The following is a 22,112-nucleotide window of genomic DNA, read 5'->3' as shown; positions in this document are numbered from 1 at the left end:
ATTTGAAACAGGGTGAAAAGAGTAGGAGGAAAGCGAGGAGGGAGGACGGGGTACCAGTGTTAAGAGTGTCTGACGACATGGGCTAACAATGAGCAAGGCTCCAAATCATGTAAATGGTTTTTGTTTTTTACTCTTGAGGATCAAAAATGAAATCATTGCCCCCAGTAAAGAAATTTGCATCTCAACATGACATGGATCAGAGAATCAGAACCTGGTTCTCCTCTTGCACACAGGTGCAGACCAGGAGTCATTCCACTGACTTTATGGAGTTACACTGGGGTAAAAGACAAAGAATCAGAAAGGAAAATCAGAACTTTCATTGTCCTCTCCCCTTTGCTTCCATTTCACCCCATGCCCAGAAAATCAGAGAAAAGTGCCAGTTTCCTTGACAATGAACAACAAAACAATTCAATGGTGTGATATTTAACAAAATGCAGTCTGTTACTATAGCAACTGGAAATTCCAAGCGGGATGCTGGAGCATATGGGAGCATCTCCAGAAAGAGCTGCACATTACAATCATACCAGGAACAGTCTCTTTTACGCCCCCGCCCCAGCATAAATGCGATGACAAACAAAAGAAATTTCCTCTTGCTTTTGAAACTGGACTGGGATGAGCACAGAACCAGGAGGAAGGAGTTCCTGGGTGCTGATTCCAGTTGTGGCACAGACTCTCCCTGTGGGACCTTGGGCAAATCACTTCTCTCTGTGCCCTAAATCCCCATCCCCTTCTTTCTCTCACCCTAGATCTCTCCTGTCTATTTAGATTGCAAACTCATCAGGGCTGGGACTGTCTCTTACTATGTATTTGTACAGCACAAGAGGGTTCCAGGCACCTAGGTGCTATTGTGGTATCAAAAAGGTCAGTAATAATTATTTTACAATTCATTAGCTTTTAAAGCCAACCTGAAATCTACTCCACTGTACAAACATACACAAGAACACAGATGGAACACCAGGTTTTTTTCATTAGCGCGTTGCAGCCTTTTATTATGTTTGCGACATTTTTCAGATCTAACCTGTCATATATTTCAGTTCACAAAACACCCGTGATGTGCTCTATCATAGTGCAGGAAGCCAAGCAGAATCTTTTTGTATTTACACACTTTTTGGCCCAGTAGGAAAAAAAATACTTTTTTTTTTTAACTAAAATTGTTTCAGGAAATGGGCACTCCAGGTAATAATGTATATTGCTGTGAACGTGGAACTGTGAGAGATTAAATTCCCCACCCCACCAAAGACATCAAAGCGCAGCTACTATTGTTAAAATAACCCCTAGAATACTTTCTAGAAATCAAAGTTCTGCATTTTCATGCTGAAACCTATCAAGTTCATCAGATCAAGACAACAAACATTAACATGAGTTACAAAAAGCAGCTGGTAGTCCAGGCACACCCCCTATTTACTCTGGCCCTGGCTGGGATGATTTAGTTGGGATAGGTCCTGCTCTGGGCAGGGGGTTGGACTAGATGGCCTCCAGAGGTCCCTTCCAACTCTGTTATTCTGTGATTCTATACTCCTATTACAATACACTGGCCAAACTTCCGAAAATCTTTCTCCTGAAATTAACAACCGCAAGATTGCATGTATACTTATTTAAGTGCACAAATTGGGCAACTGCATTTCCAGCCATGGCATGAGGCGCAATTTCAGAAACAACTTTGACCTTTCGCAAATGTGAAATCAAGGAACGCCACGCACTCAATGTACAAAATGCTGTTCCTTCATTGGTGCACAAATTTTGGTGTAATAGTGCTGCATTAGTGTAGTATACTCGGTGATGCTCTGTACCTTGGAGGAACACCCTGCACCCCCATGGTCATCTTTATAAAATGACTGTGTGGTATCCAATGCCAAGTTTGTCCTGTTGGGTGTCTTCAGAAGGCTCGTGATGCACTGAATATTGTTGTTATAGTGATGTTATGGTAATTGTTACAGTAATGTTATAGTGAGGTTTATAATTTCATGTATATAGTTATGAGGCTGAAAATGTATCCTCATGGCTTAAAGCAAGCCCATGCAAAAACTCTCCAAGAACAGAGGAGCAGTTCACACCTCATCAGGGCATGGATGGGACAAACCCAGCCCAGCCTCACAGGAACAATGGACGCTGGCTTAGGCAGCAACAAAAGAATCTGTTAGACCCTTGAGGGAGTCACCCCTTTCCTTTGGTCAGTTTGGGACTGCGATGAGGTAATGCTTACCTGACTCTGAAAGGGTGGGAGGGTGGGGGCAAAACCAAGCGGAAAGAAAGGACATGATAAAAGGGAGAGACATTTTGCCATGCTCTCTCTCTCTTCCACCTATATCTACAGACACCACCACCATCAAGTGACTGAAGAGCTGATCAAAGGGGAGAGCCTGGCTGAAGAGTAGCCAGCCTGTGGTGAGAAGCATCTAAGTCTGTAAGGACATTGAAAGTGTTAAGATCAGCTTAGAATGCATTTTGTTTTTATTTCATTTGACCAAATCTGACCTGTTATGCTTTGATTTATAATCACTTAAATCTACCTTTATAGTTAATAAACCTATTTGTTTATTCTACCTGAAGCAGTGCATTTGGTTTACAGTGTGTCAGAGACTCCCCTGGGGAGAACAAGCCTGGTACATATCAATTTCTTTGCTAAATTGATGAACTTATATATGCTTGCAGCGTCCAGCGGGTATAACTGGACACTGCAAGACAGAGGTTCCCAGGGTGGTGTCTGGGCCCGGAGGTATTGGCTAGTGTCATTCGCTTGTAAGTAGCTGGGAGCAGCTGACATGCCAGAGGCTGTGCGTGAACGGGCCGGGAGTGGGGGTTCTCACAGCAGAGCAGGGTAGGGCTGGCTTCCAGAGTCAAGGATTGGAGAGGCCTAGCAGATCACTGGTCCAGATAACACCAGAGGGGAACGTCACATACTCCTGTTGGAATTCTGTGCCACTGAGCAATGCAGAATTTGGGCAGAATTAATGTTCTCCGCACAATTTTATTTTTGTCACACAGAATTTGTGATTTCCACCAAAATGCTTCCTTTTTCCAGTTTTGCATGTTTAAAATGTATTAGTTATGTACACATGTAACGTCTTCTATGTGTATTGTAAGGCTTTTGGGTCATACTACTGTAGCGGGAGGGGGTTAGTGAACTAGCGGAGTTTAGTTGTAGTACAGTGGGTGGTTAGCCTGGGGAAGGGAGACTGAGGGTAGAGTGTGTTTGTCTTCACACGCACATGAGCACTCTTCACTTAAACTCCACTCCACATGCATCTGACACTAGTGGTGCTGCCCCCCCCTTATACTCCCTGCCAGCCTGAACCTGCCCTCCTTCGCTCCCACATCCCCCCAGCGCTCCCGCCTGTACCTGGAGGGGGGGCGTGCATACTACCTCTGGAGATGAAGGGGTGTTGTCTGGCAAACTATGTACGTGACCCAACCCACACAAACACAAACCCCCACGCCCCGTACGTAAAAACACACTCGCCCTGACACCCACATTCTACCCTAGGTCTCCCTTCCCCATGCTAACCACCCACTACTCTGCAACTAAACTCTGCTAGCTCACTAACCCCCTCCTGCTACAGTGGTGTGACCCAAAAATCTTACAATACCCATAGAAGCTTGAACTTGGACAAGACATGACAGACAGACAGACACAAAACTGTCCCTAAGGATGCTAACGCCCGCTTTGGCCAGGTGGTTACAATAATTTGTGTAACATACATTTGTATAATGACTCTTTTTAAATTAAATATATAATTTCACTGAACCAGAATATAACTGTCAACAAAGATACATCAAGTTCTTTATTAATATGCCTAGTAAGGAATCAATTTGTCAAAAAACATTTCCTGAATCTTTTTGTTGTCTGTATTGTTACAGACATACTTGCTGGCAGGTATTTTGAAATAAATTACCAAAATAATTGGAACGGGCGTGATTATATTGTGTTCTTTTGACAACTAAAATATGCAGAATTTTGCAGAACTGTAAAATATTGTGCAAAGAATTTTTAGTTTTTTGGCAAAGAATTTCCCAGGGAGTAATCATCAGATAACACATCAAGTTGCTTTACTTTATGTTTCTAGCAGAAACATAATACAATGTTGGTGCAGTAGTGCGTGCACAGATTATTTTTTAATACTAACAGGACAGGATACCCCAGTGCCCCCAAGTCCACAATAGCCACGGGGGTTCTTGCTTAGATACTGTTGATGGTAATCTTCAGCATAATAAAACTCCGGAGCCTCACGGATTTCTGTTGTGATTGTGTCAAAACCACTCTCTGTCAATACCTGTCAAGACACGGTACAGAATTCCATTAGAGGTTTGTTTGTGTCTGTGTGAGAAATAAACCTGATGATAAACCAACATTAGGAAATCTTATTCAAGAGATGCCCTAGACTTTTACAGTTGCTTGTACAACAGTTACAGAACAGCCTTGATTTTACCACGTAGATTAGAAAGACATCCTGCTTCATCTGTGCTTTTATATTATTTGGGCAGCAGACACTCGAGGCATCAGAGTGTGTCTGTGCACGGAGCAGTGTGCGTGTTTTAGCTTACTTCTAACTGGTTACATTTTGAATGGGATGTTCTTGTTTATTAAGTTTTGAGGAGGGGAGGGAGGAGCACCTATGAATCTTAGGGTATGCCTATGCTGCAGATAAACACCCACAACTGGCCCATGTCAGCTGACTCATGGGGCTTGGGCTATGGGGCTGCTTAATTGAGGTGTAGATGTTCGGTCTTGGGCTGGAGCCTGGGCTCTGGGACTCTCCCCTACACCAATTTATATGCAACAAATTAGTGTGTTTTAGAAATCCCCCTAGTGCACACTGTTGCACCACGTAGAGATGCCTGTGAGCTCTGATTAGTTCTATCGACAATAAGAAAAGGAGGACTTGTGGCACCTTAGAGACTAACCAATTTATTTGAGCATGAGCTTTCGACGAGAGCTCATGCTCAAATAAATTGGTTAGTCTCTAAGGTGCCACAAGTCTTCCTTTTCTTTTTGTGAATACAGACTAACACGGCTGTTACTCTGAAATCTATCGACAATGAATTCCTTACGGTGGAGCTACAGTCCTGGGGTGAAATCCTGGCTAGAAGTCTGCTCGGGCCTAATTTCAAAGTCCAACCTGAACCCAGCTAGAACACAGCCAATCTGAAGCCGACCCGAGCCCTGGCATGTCGGCTTGTCCTCAGACCTGACCCAAACCGGACACTTGTAGTCAAATCTCTTTGGGTTGGGTTGGGTTGCCAAGGTCTAGCCACCATCCCGGACACCATTTTCTTTACTTTGTTTCCGCCACATTGCTGCTGAGGCTAATTACTGCCCAAGCTTGGGCCGGCTGGCTGGCCGTTCCCTGGTCCAGCCCAGCACCCGTGCACCAGTTTCCTGGGACCGCTCCTCCTGAATCTGTGTCAGTGTCACCGAGAGAGCCTCGATCCTTGGCCTCTGCGTAGTGGGGCTCCGTGCGCCCCATGTCGACGATCCGCCGCCTGCCAGTGGAGTTGTTGCAGCGATGGCTGGCTGCCTTGCTCCTGCTGCCGCCCGCCACGCTGCATGTGCTGTGGAGTGAGCAGCACCGCGATGCATCGGCATGCTCACTCTGCAGCGCACAGCGCCCTCTGGTGGTGGCATCTGGCTGGTCACAGTCACCGCTGTGCCCAGCTGATCAGACACTATCTGATCCTGAGAGCGAGTGCCAGGTTTTTTTCACACCCGACCCAACCCTGTAGTTGGGTCCCGTTGTGTCGCAAGGCTCTCACCCTAGCCTCACTGAAGTCCAGAGGAATTCTGCTACTGACTTCAATGAGACCTGGATTTCACCTCTGGTGTCTTAACGTACCATCTGTCCTGCTGAAAAGCAGCCTCTCTATAAGAATGTTCAGTCGTTCAAATAAATTCACCCCACAGGGGTTGAAAGTTCTTGCAGGAAAGGAGGAATTTTAGGGTTGCAGTACTGTAGGATAGCACTGATTTTCAACAAACTGACAAAAATGTGTCTATTTCAAAGCATTTTACAAAAGGTAATCAAGCATCATTACCCCTGTTTTACAGCAGGAGAAGCTGAGGCATTGAAACAGTCTGGCACCGTTTTGTAAAAAAGTGGTCACTGATTTAGAGTGTCTTAATTCGCAGGTGCCAAACTTGACTAGAGTCCACTCGCAGTCAATAGGAGCAATGGACACCCAGCACCTCAGCGAATGAACTGCGCCTTTCAGGATTGAGCCTCGAAGCCTGAGCCAAAGAAGTCACTGTTCTCTATTGATATAAAAATCTGAAGGTGGCTGAAAATACATTTGGAAACCTCTTAAAGGTGGAAATACCTGCAGGTATGGCACTATTCTGGATAACACCGTTAACTCTGAGGTATTGTTCGCTGGCAAATAAAATGGCCATCAAGACAATTACTTTGACTAATGTGGAAAATACAGAGATGGCCCTCAGAGATTTGAAGACCACGCTCTAAAAAAAGTTAAGAGCCACATTTGGGTTCCATTCACAGAGCCTCTGGAGTTTCTTCTCCCAAGGCACATAATTCCATTAGGATCAGAAAGATATTTCAAGGCAAATTGTGTACATCTGGACAAGAAGATTTGCCAAAGCCCAGGCCAATGGCAATGGTGCACAGTTCGCAGATCAGGGAGGTGGGTGTAGGAGTGGATATTTTAAATTAGACTTGGAATTCTTCAGGACTGAGCCCCAAAATGAACGTGAAATCCCTCAAAGTCTCCTAAAAGCTGAAAGTTTTTCTTTTTAATATTAAGCTGCCATGCAGTTTTAACTATCACATTTTTCTTTTCTAAGGAAATCGACAAGTGCTGACACTTTGGACCCAATTCTCCTCTGATTCAGGGCTTTATTGTACGCTCATTGAAGTCAATAGCAAAGCTCCAATTGACTTTAATGGTGCAGGATAAGGACCTTAAACTGGTGTAGCACAGGAGTAACTTTGTGGAGGCAAATGGAGTTACACCAGTATAAGACAAGTGTGACAGCAGAATCAAGCCCGAGAACAATGTATGGCCAAGCACTTATCTTATCAGACAAACATGTACTAAGCCTCACAACACTGACAACAAAACTGATAAAAGGAAATTCTTTTTCAAAGACAGCACTAAGGCCAAGGTCTCAGCAGGATTCAATAAGAGGACAGGCCTGTTAGAAAGATAAGAATATAAGAACGGCCATACTGGGTCAGATCAATGGTCCATCTAGCCCAGTATCCTGTCATCCGACAGAGGCCTGAGCCAGATGCTTCAGAGGGAATGAACAGAACCTCCCAGCTTCTGGCAAACAGATGATAGGGACATTTCGGAGCATGGTTTTGCATTCATTGGTGGACCTATCCTCTATGAACTTCAGCTCTTTTTTGAACCCTTTTATAGTCCTGGCCTTCACAACATCCTCTGGCAAAGAGTTCCATAGGTTGACTGTGTGTTGTATGAAGAAATACTTCCTTTTGCTTGTTTTAAACCTGCTGCCTATTAATTTCATTTGGTGACCCCTAGTTCTTGTGTTATAAGAAAGAGTAAATAACACTTCCTTATCTACTTTCTCCACACCAGTCATGATTTTATAGATCTCTATCATGTCCCCCCTTAGTCATCTCTTTTCCAGGTTGAAAAGTCCTGGTCTTATTAAGCTCTCCTCATATATACTGTTCTATACTCCTAACCATTTCCCCCCCTTTTCTGTATCTTTTCCAAGTCCAATATATCTTTTTTGAGATGGGGCGACCACATCTTCATGCAGTATTCAAGATATGGGTGTACCATGGGTTTATATAAATGCAATATGATATTTTCTGTCTTATTATCTATCCCTTTCCTAATGATTCCCAACATTCTGTTCACTTTTTTCACTGCTGCTGCACATTGAGTGGGTGTTTTCAGAGAACTAGCCACAATGACTCCCAAGATCTTTTTCCTGAGTGGTAACAGTTAATTTAGACCCCATCATTTTATACTTATAGTTGGGATTATGTTTTCCAATGTGCATTACTTTGCATTCATCAACACTGAATTTCATCTGCCATTTTGTTGCCCAATCACCAAGTTTTGTGAGATCACTTTGTAACTCTGTGCAGTCTGCTTTGGACTTAACTACCATTTTGTACCCTCTGCAAATTTTGCCACCTCACTGTTTACCCCTAGAGTTATAATAGTAAAGCTTCAAAATAGAACAGAGAGTTTTGGAAGGAATACAAACCCCTCCTGCTCCAGGCATGAGCCAACATCTATCTAGTGGGGTTGGGAGGAAATTTTCCCTGGGGAAAAGTTATGCCGTAATTACCCACTGCAGGGTTTCCAGCTCTTACCTCTGAAGCAACTTGTCCTGGCTACTGTCAGAGACAAGACATTAGGCTGAATGACACCCTGGCAGTTTTGTATGTGCATGGGTATATTACTACTAAACCCCTCTTACAGATGGTAAAATGCGGCACGGAGTCAGGTCAGACAGAGTAACATGCCTGAGATCCCAGAAGAAGTCGGTGGCAGACGTGGCACTAGAACTCAGGAATCCCAATTCCCAATTCTAAAATCTAAATACAGGGGAATTAGGAGGAGCCTGGAGGATAATCCTAGCTAACCTGCTAACTCAATGTGAGGTCCTGGGCAAGTCCCATCATTGCCTTTTGCTTCAGTCAATGTATGTTGGAATACTGGAGGGCTAAAAGGCAAGTTCTCACTGGGAACTGGATGCTGCATCTTAACTGTGCTTTCCTAGGCAAGAACATTTCAAACACGGAAAATGGGTACTCTCTGGGGAAGCAGAAAAACAAATCTGTCAGAATTGTGAGTGAACAGTAGAGAAAGCTGAATGTATATTTCCCCACAGAGCCTGCAATGAGTAACTCGCAGAGTCTGCGTCACACAGCTGAGGAATCAAGCATAATGCACTTTAGAAAGCATTGTTTTGTTTAGTTTCTTGCACTGAGGTGTTCCGAAGAAAGAATTTTTAAAACTGTCTCCACTCCAGAAAGCCTGGCACAAACATTGATCATCATCATGATTATTAATTCATCTAGCACTGTAAATGTATGTGGTACTTCATTACTTCCTGTCTCAGTCAATGGATATACCAGGACTGTATGTAACTATTCTTGTAGCAGATTTCTATCTGGGACGTTTCCATCAATCGCCTAATTTTGTCCATTAGAAAAATCCATCCTGTTCAATATCCTACCACAAGAGGGCATGAGCATCATTTTCCCTTTTTAAAATTACTAACAGGCTATTAAAAGTGGAATAATGCGGAAACTGAGGATCATTCATTACATGGCCACTTCGGTCATTAGTGAAAGATACCAGCACTGTTGTCAGAAATATGAGACATTTTATATTTCTGCACCCTGCCAAACTTTACCTTAAATGGTTTGCTTTCAAACTGTGCAAACATTTCCCTAAGACATACAGTGTTGGTACAGAAACAGCAACGTCACAAGGAAAGATGTGTGGGCTCCTGGAGCCAGATCTTTAGCTGGTGTAAATCAGTGGAGTTCCACCAACTTCACTGCACCCAGTACAGCTACAGTCCAATCAAGATTCTGCTCTAACAGGCTCCCAGAGGGACACTGTGGCCAAAAGGGGTAATGAGATCCTTGAATGTGGTAACAGGGAAATATCAAGTAGGAGTAGAGACGTTAAAGTACCTCTGTATTTGGCACTGATATGACTGCTATTGGAATACTGTGTCCAGTTCTGGTGGCCACAATTAAAGAAGGATGTTGGAAAACTGCAGAGGGTTCAGAGAAGAACCATAAGAATGATTAGAGGATTGGAAAACATGCCTTAGAGTGAAAGACGCAAGGACCTCAATCTATTTAGCCTGTCAAAGAGAAAGTTAATGGGTAACTTGCACACAGTCTATAAGTACTTACACAGGGAATAGAAATTTGATAATACAAGGCTCTTCTATCTAGCTGACAAAGGTGTAAAAAGACCCAGTGGCTGGAAGTGAAACTGGACAGGTTTAGACTAGAAATGAGGGTACACATTTTTACCAGCGGGGGTAATTATTAACAACTGGAACAACTTACAAAGGACTGTGGTGGACTCTCCATCACTGAACATTATAAAATCAAGATTTGATGTTCGTCTAAGAGATATGCTCTAGTTCAGGGATCGGCAACCTTTGGCACACGGCCCATCAGGGAAATCCGCTGGCGGGCCAGGACGGTTTGTTTACCTGCAGCGTCCGCAGGTTCGGCTGATCACAGCTCCCATTGGCCGCAGTTCGCCGTTCCAGGCCAATGGGGTGAACCATGGCCAGTGGGAGCTGCGATCGGCCAAACCTGCGGATGCTGCAGGTAAACAAACCGTCCTGGCCCGCCAGCGGATTTGCTTGACGGGCTGCATGCCAAAGGTTGCCGATCCCTGCTCTAGTTCAAACAGAAACTAATTCAAGCAACTCCTAGTGCCTGTGTGTTATGCAGAAGGTCTGACAAGGTAATCACATTGTTTTTTTCAAGACTTATAATCAATTAATCCACCCATATACCCCAGGGTCACTAGCAGATTCTACTGGAGAAAGGTCCAAACTAAACCCTGGATCCAAATACCCATATGCTGGCCAGTGCCACCTCAAAAGTGGGTGATGGTGGCCAGGGAGGGGGCATGGTGGAGTAGCCAAGGGTTGCACTGATTCAGTGCATCTCCTCAGCAGCCTCTGCCAGCCAGGCTCTTATGGAGACCTCTTCAGTTTGATTCGGAGGCAGGCCGATGGCGGAAACACGGCCTGCCTTTCTCCGAAAGCTCTTGTATTGCTGCACGCCGGGAGGCCATTCCTCCCTGTTGTGACAGACTATACATGTGGCCATCACACTTTACCCTTCTTGTGTGAAGACTGCAAGAGCTGTGGCAATACTGGTATTTGTTATAATGAACTAGAGAAAGGGTTCCATCTGAAGGCCGTGACAAAACCCCAAATGCCTGTGGTTTCGGTGAACGCTTTCCCTTTGTTTTATATTTGCAGTTCCTTTTGATTTTTCTCCTCCTTTTTGTTTACCTTTCCAGGGCCCTACTGCTACTGCTTGTGGAGGAGTTCCTATAATCCCATTTGTACCAAGAACTAAATTCCAGCAGCACTATGCAATCCTCTGGTAGTGTTGCCACCTCTGACTTTTCCAGCTTGCAGGACATTAAGGGGCATCCCAATAATGTACAGAGTCTACACAAGGACATCATTCGGTTATGAACTTGCCTTACAGCTTGTTGACTTGGCCTTACAATATGGGTGGACAACATAATGGCATGCAAATGACACACCACACCAGTCTGTCCCTCTGGACAAAGATTCAGAAGCAGTGTTCCTGTTCAGAGTCCTGTTATTCTTGGGTGGTATGTCCTTATCAGTTTGAATGTACAGCGCAGTGACATTGAATGAGCTAAGCCAATCAAAACAGAGGGTAGTTCTACAGTTACTCCCAAACTGTAGTTTTCAGTAATAACTATATCGTATGCAACGTTGCTACACTTTGATTTGCTACTGCCCTCTCAAGTGACAATATGCCCACAATTAACATGGTGGCTTCACCTTCTCTCAAGTACAGAAAAGGTAGTTCCAAGGAGGAGAGAGAAAAAATGTTCTTCTTAACCTCTGAGGATCGGACAAGAAGCAATGGGCTTAAATTGCAACAAGGGCGGTTTAGGTTGGACTTTAGGAAAAACTTCCTGACTGTCAGGGTAGTTAAGTACTGGAATAAATTGCCTAGGGAGATTGCGGAATCTCCATCACTGAAGATTTTTAAGAACAGGTCAGACAAACACCTGCCAGGGATGGTCTAGAGCAGTGCTACTCAAAGTGGTGGTCCGCGAGCCATCGGCTACCAGTCTGCACGCACATTGGGAGAAAAAATTGCCGGTCCCCCACATCAGATAGCTTGAGAAGCAGTGGTCTAGATAATTAGTCCTGCCATGAGTGCAGGGGACTGGACTAAATGACTTCTCGAGGTCCCTTCTAGTCCTATGATTCTATGATTCTTGTAGCCAGATGATTTTATTTAGCCAAACGGTGTCAAAATATTTAATCATTTGACATTTCAGCATCAGCACAACAAATTAAAGGTGCTTGTTTACATTTGGATGGGAGTGCTTAATTTTTGGAAAGTGCTTTGAGAAGTTTAGATGAAATATTACGCTAAAGTGAAAAGTATTATCGCCTCGTACCCTCAAAATAATTTTAAAGCATATGAAAGGAATGAGGCAGGATCCTGCCAACCTCTGTAATAAGCCTGGTGGCTATATCTTGGCTAAATAAATGGAAGTTTAGAGGTTGAGGCCACTTTAAAAATGTGTCAACAAAAAGCTTTAAAAATGATTCTATTAAAGCCTTTTCATTTTCCGAGCAGAGGCATTAATAAAGTCAGCAGAGTATTAATTGGTTTCAAGCATTTTGCGGCTTTTAATAAAAATGGCATCAGTGTGCATATGATTCAGTGCACACATTAAAAGCAGACGTACTGCATGTGCTCAGGGCACTGTACGAATCTAACTTGTGTGTTTTGATGAGTTAATCTAAACCATTTCTGATAGAGCAGGCTCCAGGCCTTTGTCTTACTGCTGCTGAAAATACTGAGAAATATCTTTACTCAGAAAATACCTTGTACTTCCACAGCACTGTTTATCCTTGATGTAGAACACGAAGGGCTTGTCTACACTTACAGCGCTGCAGCTGCTGCAGTGCTTAGTAAAGACGCTACCGATGCTGATGGGAGAATGTAGGTACTCCACTTCCCCAAGAGGCAGTAGCTAGAAGCCCTTCTGTCAACACAGCGCTGTCTACACCAGGTGTTCGGTTGTATAACTGCATTGCTCAGGGGTGTGGATTTTCCACACCCCCGGGTGACAGAGTTATACCAACATGAGTTCGTAGTGTAGACCAGGGCTAAGGAATGAAACCTCACAATGCTCCTCTGAGTGTTCTAGCAAACCAGTGGCTGTTTAGGAACTTCAAGGTTATCACCTTTTTGTATGCCGGGGTTACTTAAAACTCCGTATCAACAGCAGAACTCAGGTCTTTCCATTCCAAAGCACAAGCCCCTACACGGAGAGCTAAAGGAGAATCGCCATTGGTAGCATAGAATCATAGAATCTTAGAAGATCAGGGCTGGAAGAGACCTCAGGAGGTCATCTAGTCCAACCCCCTGCTCAAAGCAGGACCAATCCCCAACTAAATCATCCCAGCCAGGGCTTTGTGTGCTTCGTGCACTGGGCCTATGACAAAGAGTTGGGCAGTTCTGATTCTCATCAGTAAGAGAGCACACATACAGGCTGGCCACCTGATTACAGTGTTATCGCTCCCATTTGATACAATTGGCATACATTAGTCATTGGTGGAGCTGGGAATAGAACTCAGAAAACCAGACAACCCTTCTCATGCTGTAACCGACAGGCAATGCTCTCCCCCACTTAGAAGCTGAGGAAATTTACGTGATTAACATGAGTCATAAAACATGTACAGTTAAGAAGCAATGGCTTTATTTCCTCCTTTCAGCAGCTAAGGCATCATTTAGATGTAATACTGCAGTAAGTCAAGGCAATCTGTATTACAATACATTCGGAACAGTTGCCTACAACTGGATAGTCTGCTTCAGTGATGTGAGGTGTTATACTATTATTCTCGTTACATATCAAGATTCTGACTGCTGGTTTAGGGCCTTGCCTTTTCCATCTTGCTTGTTGATGGTAAAATACATCGTTGGCTTTTCCCATTGGGTTATTGTCAGGGATGGAGAGGTTACTCACCTTGTGCTGTAACTGAAGTTTCTTCGAGAAGTCTGTCCTTGTGGGTTCTCCACTTCAGGTGAACCTGTGCCCTGTGCCTTTGATTGGAGATTTTTGGTAGCAGTTCTCATTTGGCCTGCAGATTCGCCCTATGCATCCTCATGTACCACATCCAGATTATATGGGGCTGTGTGGGAAGACTGCCCTCAGTTCCTTCTCCACTGCAAAGCCCCGCAACGGAGACTCTGAAGCAGAAAGGAAGGAAGGCAGGTAACCATGCACCCAGAGGGACACACATCTTGAAGAACTCCAGTTACTGCTCAAGGTGATAGGTTTCAGAGTGTTAGCCGTGTTAGTCTGTATCAGCAAAAAAACCAAGGAGTACTTGTGGCACCTTAGAGACTAACAAATTTATTTGGGCATAAGCTTTCGTGGGCTAAAACCCACTTCATCGGATGCATGCAGTGGAAAATACAGTAGGAAGATCTGTATACACAGAGAACATGAAACAACGGGTGTTGCCATACCAACTGTAACGAGACCAATTAATTAAGGTGGGCTATTATCAGCTGGAGAAAAAAAACCTTTCGTAGTGATAATCAGGGTGGCCCATTTCAAACAGTTAACAAGAAGGTGTGAGTAACAGTGTGTGGGGGAAATTAGCATGGGGAAATAGTTTTTACTTTATGTAATGACCCATCCACTCCCAGTCTTCATTCAAGCCTAATTTAATGGTGTCCAGTTTGCAAATTAATTCCAATTCTGCAGTTTCTCATCGGAGTCTGTTTTTGAAGTTTTTTTGTTGGAGAATTGCAACTTTTAGTCTGAAATTGAGTGACCAGGGAGGGTGAAGTGTTCTCTGACTGGTTTTTGAATGTTATAATTCTTGATGTCTGATTTGTGTCCGTTTATTCTTTTGAGTAACCACTGCTTCTTCTTCAAACAGTGTCCCGATGGGTGTTTCATTTCAGGTGACTCCCGAGTAGTACCCCCTAAGGCACAGGTGGGCAAACTATGGCCCGCGGACCACATTCGGCCTGCGGGACCCTCCTGCCCGGCCCCTGAGCTCCTGGCCCGAGGGGCTAGCCCCCGGCCCCTCCCCCACTGTTCTCCCTCCGCCTCAGCCGCAGCTCACTGCACCACCGGTGCAATGCTCTGGGCAGCGAGCTCCTGGGGGCAGCACAGCGGCAGAGCCTGGCCTGACCCGGTGCTCTGGGCTGCGCGGTGCGTGGCTGGCTCCAGCCTGGCAGCACGGCTATAGCACCTCCAGCCTCCGGTGCTCCAGGCAATGCGGTAAGGTGGCAGGGAGCGGTGGGAAGGGGGGGTTGAATAGAGGGCAGGGGAGTTCGGGGTGGTGGTCAAGGGGTGGGAGTGTGGATGGGGTAGGGGCAGTCAGAGGGCAGGGAACAGGGGGGTTGAATGGGGGCAGGGGTCCCGGGGGGGCAGTCAGGGGCAGGGGTTCAGGGGCGGTCAGGGAGAAGGGGCGGTTGGATGGGGCAGAGGTCCCAGGGGGGCAGTCAGGAATGAGAGGAGGGGTTGGATGGGGCAGCAGGGGGCAGTCAGGGGCGGGGGTTCCGGAGGCAGTCGGGGACAGGAAGGAGAGGAGGGGTTGGATGGGGTGGCGGGGGGCAGTCAGGGGTGGGGGATCGGGGTGGGTCAGGGGACAGGGAAGTGGGTGGGTGGATGGGGCAGGGGTCCCAGGGGGGCCGGCAGGGAACAGGGGGGTTTGGATGGGGCAGGAGTCTGGGGGCCAGAAGCGCGGGGTGGTGGATAGGAAGTGGGTTCTGGGCCACACCCTGCTCTCCTAACCGGCCCTCCATACAATTTCCAAAACCCGATGCGGCCCTCAGGCCAAAAAGTTTGCCCACCCCTGCCCTAAGGAGATGGCAGTTTTGGCGCAGAGTCCAATACGGAAGAGACAACTGCATTGCCCAAAGCCACATCTGATCTTTCAGCTGGCACCAAGACATAACGATTACAAAAGGTATGCCCTGAGGCCAATGTTGCCACTCTACAGAGGTCTGCAATTGACACACCTGTAAGCCAGGCTGTAGAAGAAAAAAATGCTCTAGTGGAACATGCTATCACTCTTAAAGGGGGTTGAAGCTGAGTTCAGTCACAGCAGATCTTAATACATCCAGAGATGTACTTTGATAACCTCTGTTTCAAAATAACCGAACCCTTGTTTCTGTCCGTAATGGATTCAGATAGTCTTGGAGATCTTTTAAAAGGTTTGGCCCTGTCTAGGTAAAAAGCTAATGCTCTCCTGACATCCAGAGTATGGAACATGGCTTTTTGACTGGTGCAATGTGGTTTTGGATGAATGGTTTGATGAATATGAAATTCCAAGGATATCTTAGGTAAAAATCTTTGATGGGCCTGCAGAGAGACTCTCTCTCTGGTAAATACAGTAAACGAGGAGTCCGCCATCAAAGCCCCCAGTTCTCCAACCCTTTGGGCAGAAGTTATAGCTACTAAGAAGGCTGTCTTCATTTGTAGATTTAACAGAGAACATGTAGCTAGTGGCTCAAAGGGATGCTTCATAAGGCAATTAAGAACTAGGTTCAGGTCCCAGCTAGAAGCAGGGTCTTTGATTTGTGGTAGAGATTTTGAAAAACTTCTTAGGAATCTTTCCATCACTAAGTGAGAGTGAAAACCCCCGTGTGTGTGCATGTGAAAGGCTGTTATTATTGCTAACTGAACCCCAATGGAGTTCATAGAAAAACATGAAGTAGAGATCAGGCACAGTTGTAGACTCCGGGTCAGGTCGAAGGTGGTTGAGAGAAGGAACTGAGGGCAGTTTGCCTGTGTGGTCCCCTATAGCCTTAGTGTGGGGAACAAGGATGTGTGGGGTGAATGGGCAATCCAAATGGGCACTGCTACCAAAAATCTCTGATCAAAGACACAGGTGCACCTGAAGTGGAGCACCCACAGGGACACTACTCGAAGAACTCTCTGTGATGTTGCAGAAGGGGCTGAAAACCTATTTACTCGGTGAAACCTGCACTCAAAATGATATGGGTGACTTCATCTTGGAAAGTTCTCTGACCTGTGTTATACAGGAGGTCAGACTAGATATTCCCAATAGTCCCTTAGAATCATAGAATATCAGGGTTGGAAGGGAGCTCAGGAGGTCATCTAGTCCAACCCCCTGCTCAAAGCAGGACCAATCCCCAATTAAATCATCCCAGCCAGGGCTTTGTCAAGCCTGACCTTAAAAACCTCAAAGGAAGGCGATTCCACCACCTCCCTAGGTAATCCATTCCAGCGCTTCACCACCCTCCTAGTGAAAAAGTTTTTCCTAATATCCGACCTAAACCTCCCCCACTGCAACTTGAGACCATTACTCCTCGTTCTGTCATCTGCTGCCACTGAGAACAGTCTAGATCCATCCTCTTTGGAACCCCCTTTCAGGTAGTTGAAAGCAGCTATCAAATCCCACCTCATTCTTCTCTTCTGCAGACTAAATAATCCCAGTTCCCTCAGCCTCTCCTCATAAGTGATGTGCTCCAGCCCCCTAATCATTTTTGTTGCCCTCCGCTGGACTCTTTCCAATTTTTCCACATCCTTCTTGTAGTGTGGGGCCCAAAACTGGACACAATACTCCAGATGAGGCCTCACCAATGCCGAATAGAGGGGAATGATCACGTCCCTCAATCTGCTGGCAATGCTCCTACTTATACAGCCCAAAATGCCGTTAGCCTTCGTGGCAACAAGGGCACACTGTTGACTCATATCCAGCTTCTCGTCCACTGTAACCCCTAAGTCCTTTTCTGCAAAACTGCTGCCTAGCCATTCGGTCCCTAGTCTGTAGTTGTGCATGGGATTCTTCCGTCCTAAGTGCAGGACGTTGTACTTGTCCTTGTTGAACCTCATCCGATTTCTTTTGGCCCAATCCTTCAATTTGCCTAGGTCCCTCTGTATCCTATCCCTACCCTCCAGCGCATCTACCACTTTTCCCAAACTTGCTGAGGGTGCAATCCACACCATCCTCCAGATCATTAATGAAGATATTGAACAAAACTGACCCCAGGACCGACCCCTGGGGCACTCCACTTGATACCGGCTGCCAACCAGACATGGAGCCATTGATCACTACCCATTGAGTCCGATGATCTAGCCAGCTTTCTATCCACCTTATAGTCCATTCATCCAGCCCATACTTCTTTAACCTTCTGGCCTTGGAATCTATGGATCGATGAAAGGCAGGTCATGCAGTTGTCCCTGACATACTTAGAGGGCAGGATGAACCTGCAAATTGAAACACGGAAGTGAAGGCCAGAAACTGCAGAATTCTAACCCCAGCTCTCATGCTGAATCACCAGCTGGCTTTAGACAAGCCATTTCAATTCTTTGTCTGTTTACCCTTCTATACAATGGGAATAATAATACTGACCTACCTCACATGGGTGTTGTGAAGATTAGTTAGCTAATCAGGACTTTGGAGTGCTATATAACTGTTCATCCTTCCAGACAAGCCGTACATTCTCCTAGCCTACTTTACAGTATGCTTCCTGCCAGCGCGGGCAGGACAGAAGGAGCCTGGTAATAGTTAATTATACTGGGCCAAATCCAGCAGAGTTCACACAGGTGCACATGTATCTCTGAGGGCAAAATTTGGCCAGCTGATTTTATGACTGACTTTGATCCTTGCTGTGACAGACATGGAGCTGATATGTAATAATTTTATGAACACTGTCTATGACATGATCAGCAAGGGAAAGTTATAGTATAATGAACTATTGGAACTCCCTGTAGGACTGTACTGCTCCAACTTCATTGGGAGCTGTGGGAAGAGCAATCAGGAAAGCAACGCAATAGATCTAGATAAGGACACCCCAGCAGACACTCTAAAGAAAATGGGGCAAGCGATGCTAGCTTCAGGAATCCTGTCTCTAGTCTCTAACAAGCTGCAAGCCATATTTTGCAAAGTGGGGGGCCTGGAGATCAAAAGACTACTCAAGTGTTAAAAAAGGCTTTCTCACAGATTACCTCTGGAATTGACCCAGAGGGATAAGAATTGCACAGTCTGGACATAAGGCAGACCAGCTGAGGTAAATAAGGGGATTGCAACCTAAGGCCTGGTCTGAGAGTGGGAGAATCGTGAGATTCCACCCTGAGGTGGCGGCTAGATGTCTGAGAGCTAGAGGGGGTGCTCTCGGAGAGATCAGAGGTGCAGTTAGTCTAGTAACTGGGACACTTGCTAGTACTGTATCTCCAAACATGCTTCTCCAGGTCTGCCAGCAACAATCTACCCTGCAAGATCAAACTGAACTGACAGAATGTATATACCAGACAGACTGCACAGCATAGCACTGGGAGAAAAGCAACAGTAATTTGTTCTACCTTGTGCTGTCTTACCACGCATGTCCGGCACTGGCTGTGAAGGACAGTCTGCCTGTTGTCAGTGGCGCACTGATCCTATAAAAATGCCCAGAGCAGGAAGCCATATTCTGGTCTCAGTCACACCAATATAATTCTGGAGTAACTCTACTGCCTTTTGTACTGTTACTGCTGATGTAGACTGGGGTAGCAAAACAGAATCTGACCCAGTCTTTATCGGTTTGACCCCCAGAAGAATTTTCTAAACACTCCATCCTGCCTTCTTCTTGAGGGAAAGTGGATGAACAAGAGGGATGACACTAGGGGGCAGTTAGGAGATATGCAATGATAACATTAACAAAGATAAAAGATATTTTGCTTGACCAGTGTCTGGGAACTAATTAGGTATTGAAGGAGCCATTGAGAGAGATGGAAATTCTGTTTGTCTAGCCAACTTTAACCCAGCCAAACAGCATTTTACAGTACATCCTGCATGGATAATTTATGATGGCTAAGAAAAGATATGGCCAGTTCTGACTTTTAGCAATCTAAAACTAAAATCTATTCAGTGGTTTTAAGCAGCAGACTGCTCTTTGCAGATCACTCTTCCCTTACACTAATGTTCCTGAAATGAAAGTCAGTGAGGTCTAGAGACGAAGAAGCCGGTGGTTGCTAGTTGCTCACATCTGAGACCTGGCCATTCATTTACTATGTGACCGTAGGTAATTCACATAACCTCTCTGTGTATCAGTTTCTTCATCAGTAAGACAGGGATGATAATATTGATCTCTCTCGCAGGGGTGTTGAGAGGATAGATTTATTAATGTTTATAACACACTTACAGGACCTGATTGTGATCTGACGCTAGTTCTACACTCGTGTAGTTTCACTGGGGGGCATTGCAAGACTGGCTCACGTGGTCACAGTTACCAATTGGCTTTGGCGTGCCCTCTCCTCAGTAGATGGAGATAGAATGGCGGAAATGCCAAAGCCAAGTGGCGCTGTGATCTAGCACGCAGGGTTACAATGCTTGGAGTGAAGAGCCGGGCCCAGCCCCATGGGGCAGGAGCCTCTGCTGCAGGGTGAGCTCGCTCTCCAGCCCCCCTGCCACCCCACCCCCCAGCCCTGGGCCTCCCTTTCTCACTGGGGTAGGCTTGGTTTCCAGGTCCCCTTCCTACTGGGGCCTCCCTTCCTCATTCGGGTGAGCTCACTCTCCAGTCTTCCTTCCACCCTCCAGGATTCCAGTCAGGGCTCCTCCTTCTCACGGCCTTGGTACCAGCAAGGATGCAACCCCCATGCTCAGGGTGACCTTAAAGCTGACTACCAGAAGCTGGGGGTGGAAGACCAGGGTGGATCACTACCTAATTGCCCTGTTCTGTACACTTCCCGTGAAGCTGTGGAGACAGGATACTGGGCAAGATGGTGTATGATCTGACCCGGCATGGCAGCTCTTATATTCTTATGAGAGCATCAAGAGAGAGTCTCCTGGCTCCCAGTTCCTGTGCCTCTGCCTGCCGGGAGCAGCAATTTCAGGGGAAGTCCTGCTAAGCCCCTTCAGCCCTGGGCTGGAGCATGTTCAATGCAGACAGAATCTAAGGAGAACTGCCTGCCAAATCCAGCTCCCTGGAAAATTGGTCTCCCCACCATTCATGGAATATGTTGACTTTTCCACAGAATGTTCTGGATTCTAAATGGTGCCTCATGGGCATTGCTGTTTGGTGCCTTAAGCTCACATTCTCCTTTCTGAGCCAGGCAGTCTAGTCCCGCTATCCCTCTCATGATGCATCACTCTCTCTCCTCTTGGTGAGGTGAAGGGAGTTCCTGGCCATGGAGTGTCACGGCAGTTGTATTTTCACCAGCAAATTTTTGACCTGTCCTAAAGCCAAACACTAAGAGGTGCATACTGAGATTTTCAGAGGCTCATAAAGGGATGGCAAAAGGCGCGTGCCAGGGTGACTCCCCTGCCAAACTTAAAGTCGCTGCTCCAAAGTATGGAGGTACTAGAGCTTCTCTGTACGATTTTTTTTAACGTGGTCAAGACAACGTATTTTCCCCTAACCTCACTCTGGGAAATGGCTTAAACCATTTTTTTTTCTGCAATTGTCCAAGATGGAGAGAGTTTTTCTGATTAAACCCCTATTTGTTAGGTGCTGGACATTGTATTCCAAAGAGGGTTGTTTTTTTATCTGTCCCTCTTCCACTCTGGTGGAAAAGTGGGGGAGGGGCAGAGGGGTAAGAAAAAAATCCCATTTCCCATATTTTCTGCATGTATATACAAAGCCAATGAAAACTTGAGTATATGCACCCCTACTATCCATGTAAGAGCAAGACTGAAACTTGTCCCACCTGCCCACATAGCAAGGGAATATTGCCCCAAAGTGCATCGCCAGTCTGAGAGTATGGTGGAAAAGGAAAGGACAGATGATCTGGGAGCACTACTCCCCCTCTCTCATGCAGATGGGCATGGAGTGGGGAATGGGTGAAGCCTTTACTCCACCCCCAGAATGCACTAGCCAGCATAGATGAGTCAGCATGGAGGAGGCAGTAATCTGCTATTAGCACGGACTAGTAGTAGATTACTTCCTGCCCTGCCCTCCAGCAAGGAGCAAAACAGGGAAGGAATTGTGACTCTCCCGTTATGCGCTGTCCCTACTCAGGGATAGATGCAGACCACGATATAGGTCATTGTATTTCAGAGGAGATGTAATACCAAGATCCTCAGCACTTGTTGCCACTAGACGATCCCGCAACATCTGTCACAAATGTGAAGCTCTAGTGTCCTTGTTCAGTTGCAACTCTGCTAATTATGTCCTGCTTAATGACATTCCCTACGTAGCTCGAAATTGATACACAATTTTTCTTCACTTCCTAACCCATTGTGGAGCATTGTTGTGTGCTGCCAAACAGCTGGTGCATTTCACACTAGAGGAGACTGTGTTTCAGTAGTGGGTTAAGTGATTTCTGTCCATGTATCGGGCCAAATTCTGCCTCCATCTACACCAGTTTAAATGCCCTGTAACTCCATTGATGTCTGTGGAATGACACTGGAATTTTACCAGTGTAACTGAGATCAGAAT

The 22,112-nt window shown here is 45.8% G+C and overlaps 1 protein-coding gene across 2 annotated transcripts in view; it reads right to left on the bottom strand.

Annotated features, from left to right (window-relative positions):
• Positions 1–965: 965 nt before the first annotated feature.
• Positions 966–22,112, bottom strand: part of MSRA (methionine sulfoxide reductase A) — a 452,006-nt gene continuing 430,859 nt past the window's right edge. For both annotated transcript variants that reach the window (XM_084624989.1, XM_084624990.1), the window contains one exon: positions 966–4,271. In XM_084624989.1, the coding sequence (XP_084481115.1) occupies positions 4,107–4,271 (165 nt within the window). In that variant the 3' untranslated portion in view covers positions 966–4,106. The remainder of the gene's footprint in view (positions 4,272–22,112) is intronic.

The sequence above is a fragment of the Lepidochelys olivacea genome (assembly GCF_965140295.1).
Source record: "Lepidochelys olivacea isolate rLepOli2 genome assembly, chromosome: 3".
Classification (NCBI taxonomy): domain Eukaryota; kingdom Metazoa; phylum Chordata; order Testudines; family Cheloniidae; genus Lepidochelys; species Lepidochelys olivacea.
Note: the sequence above shows the minus strand (reverse complement) of the source record. Positions and strands in the feature narration are given on the sequence as shown.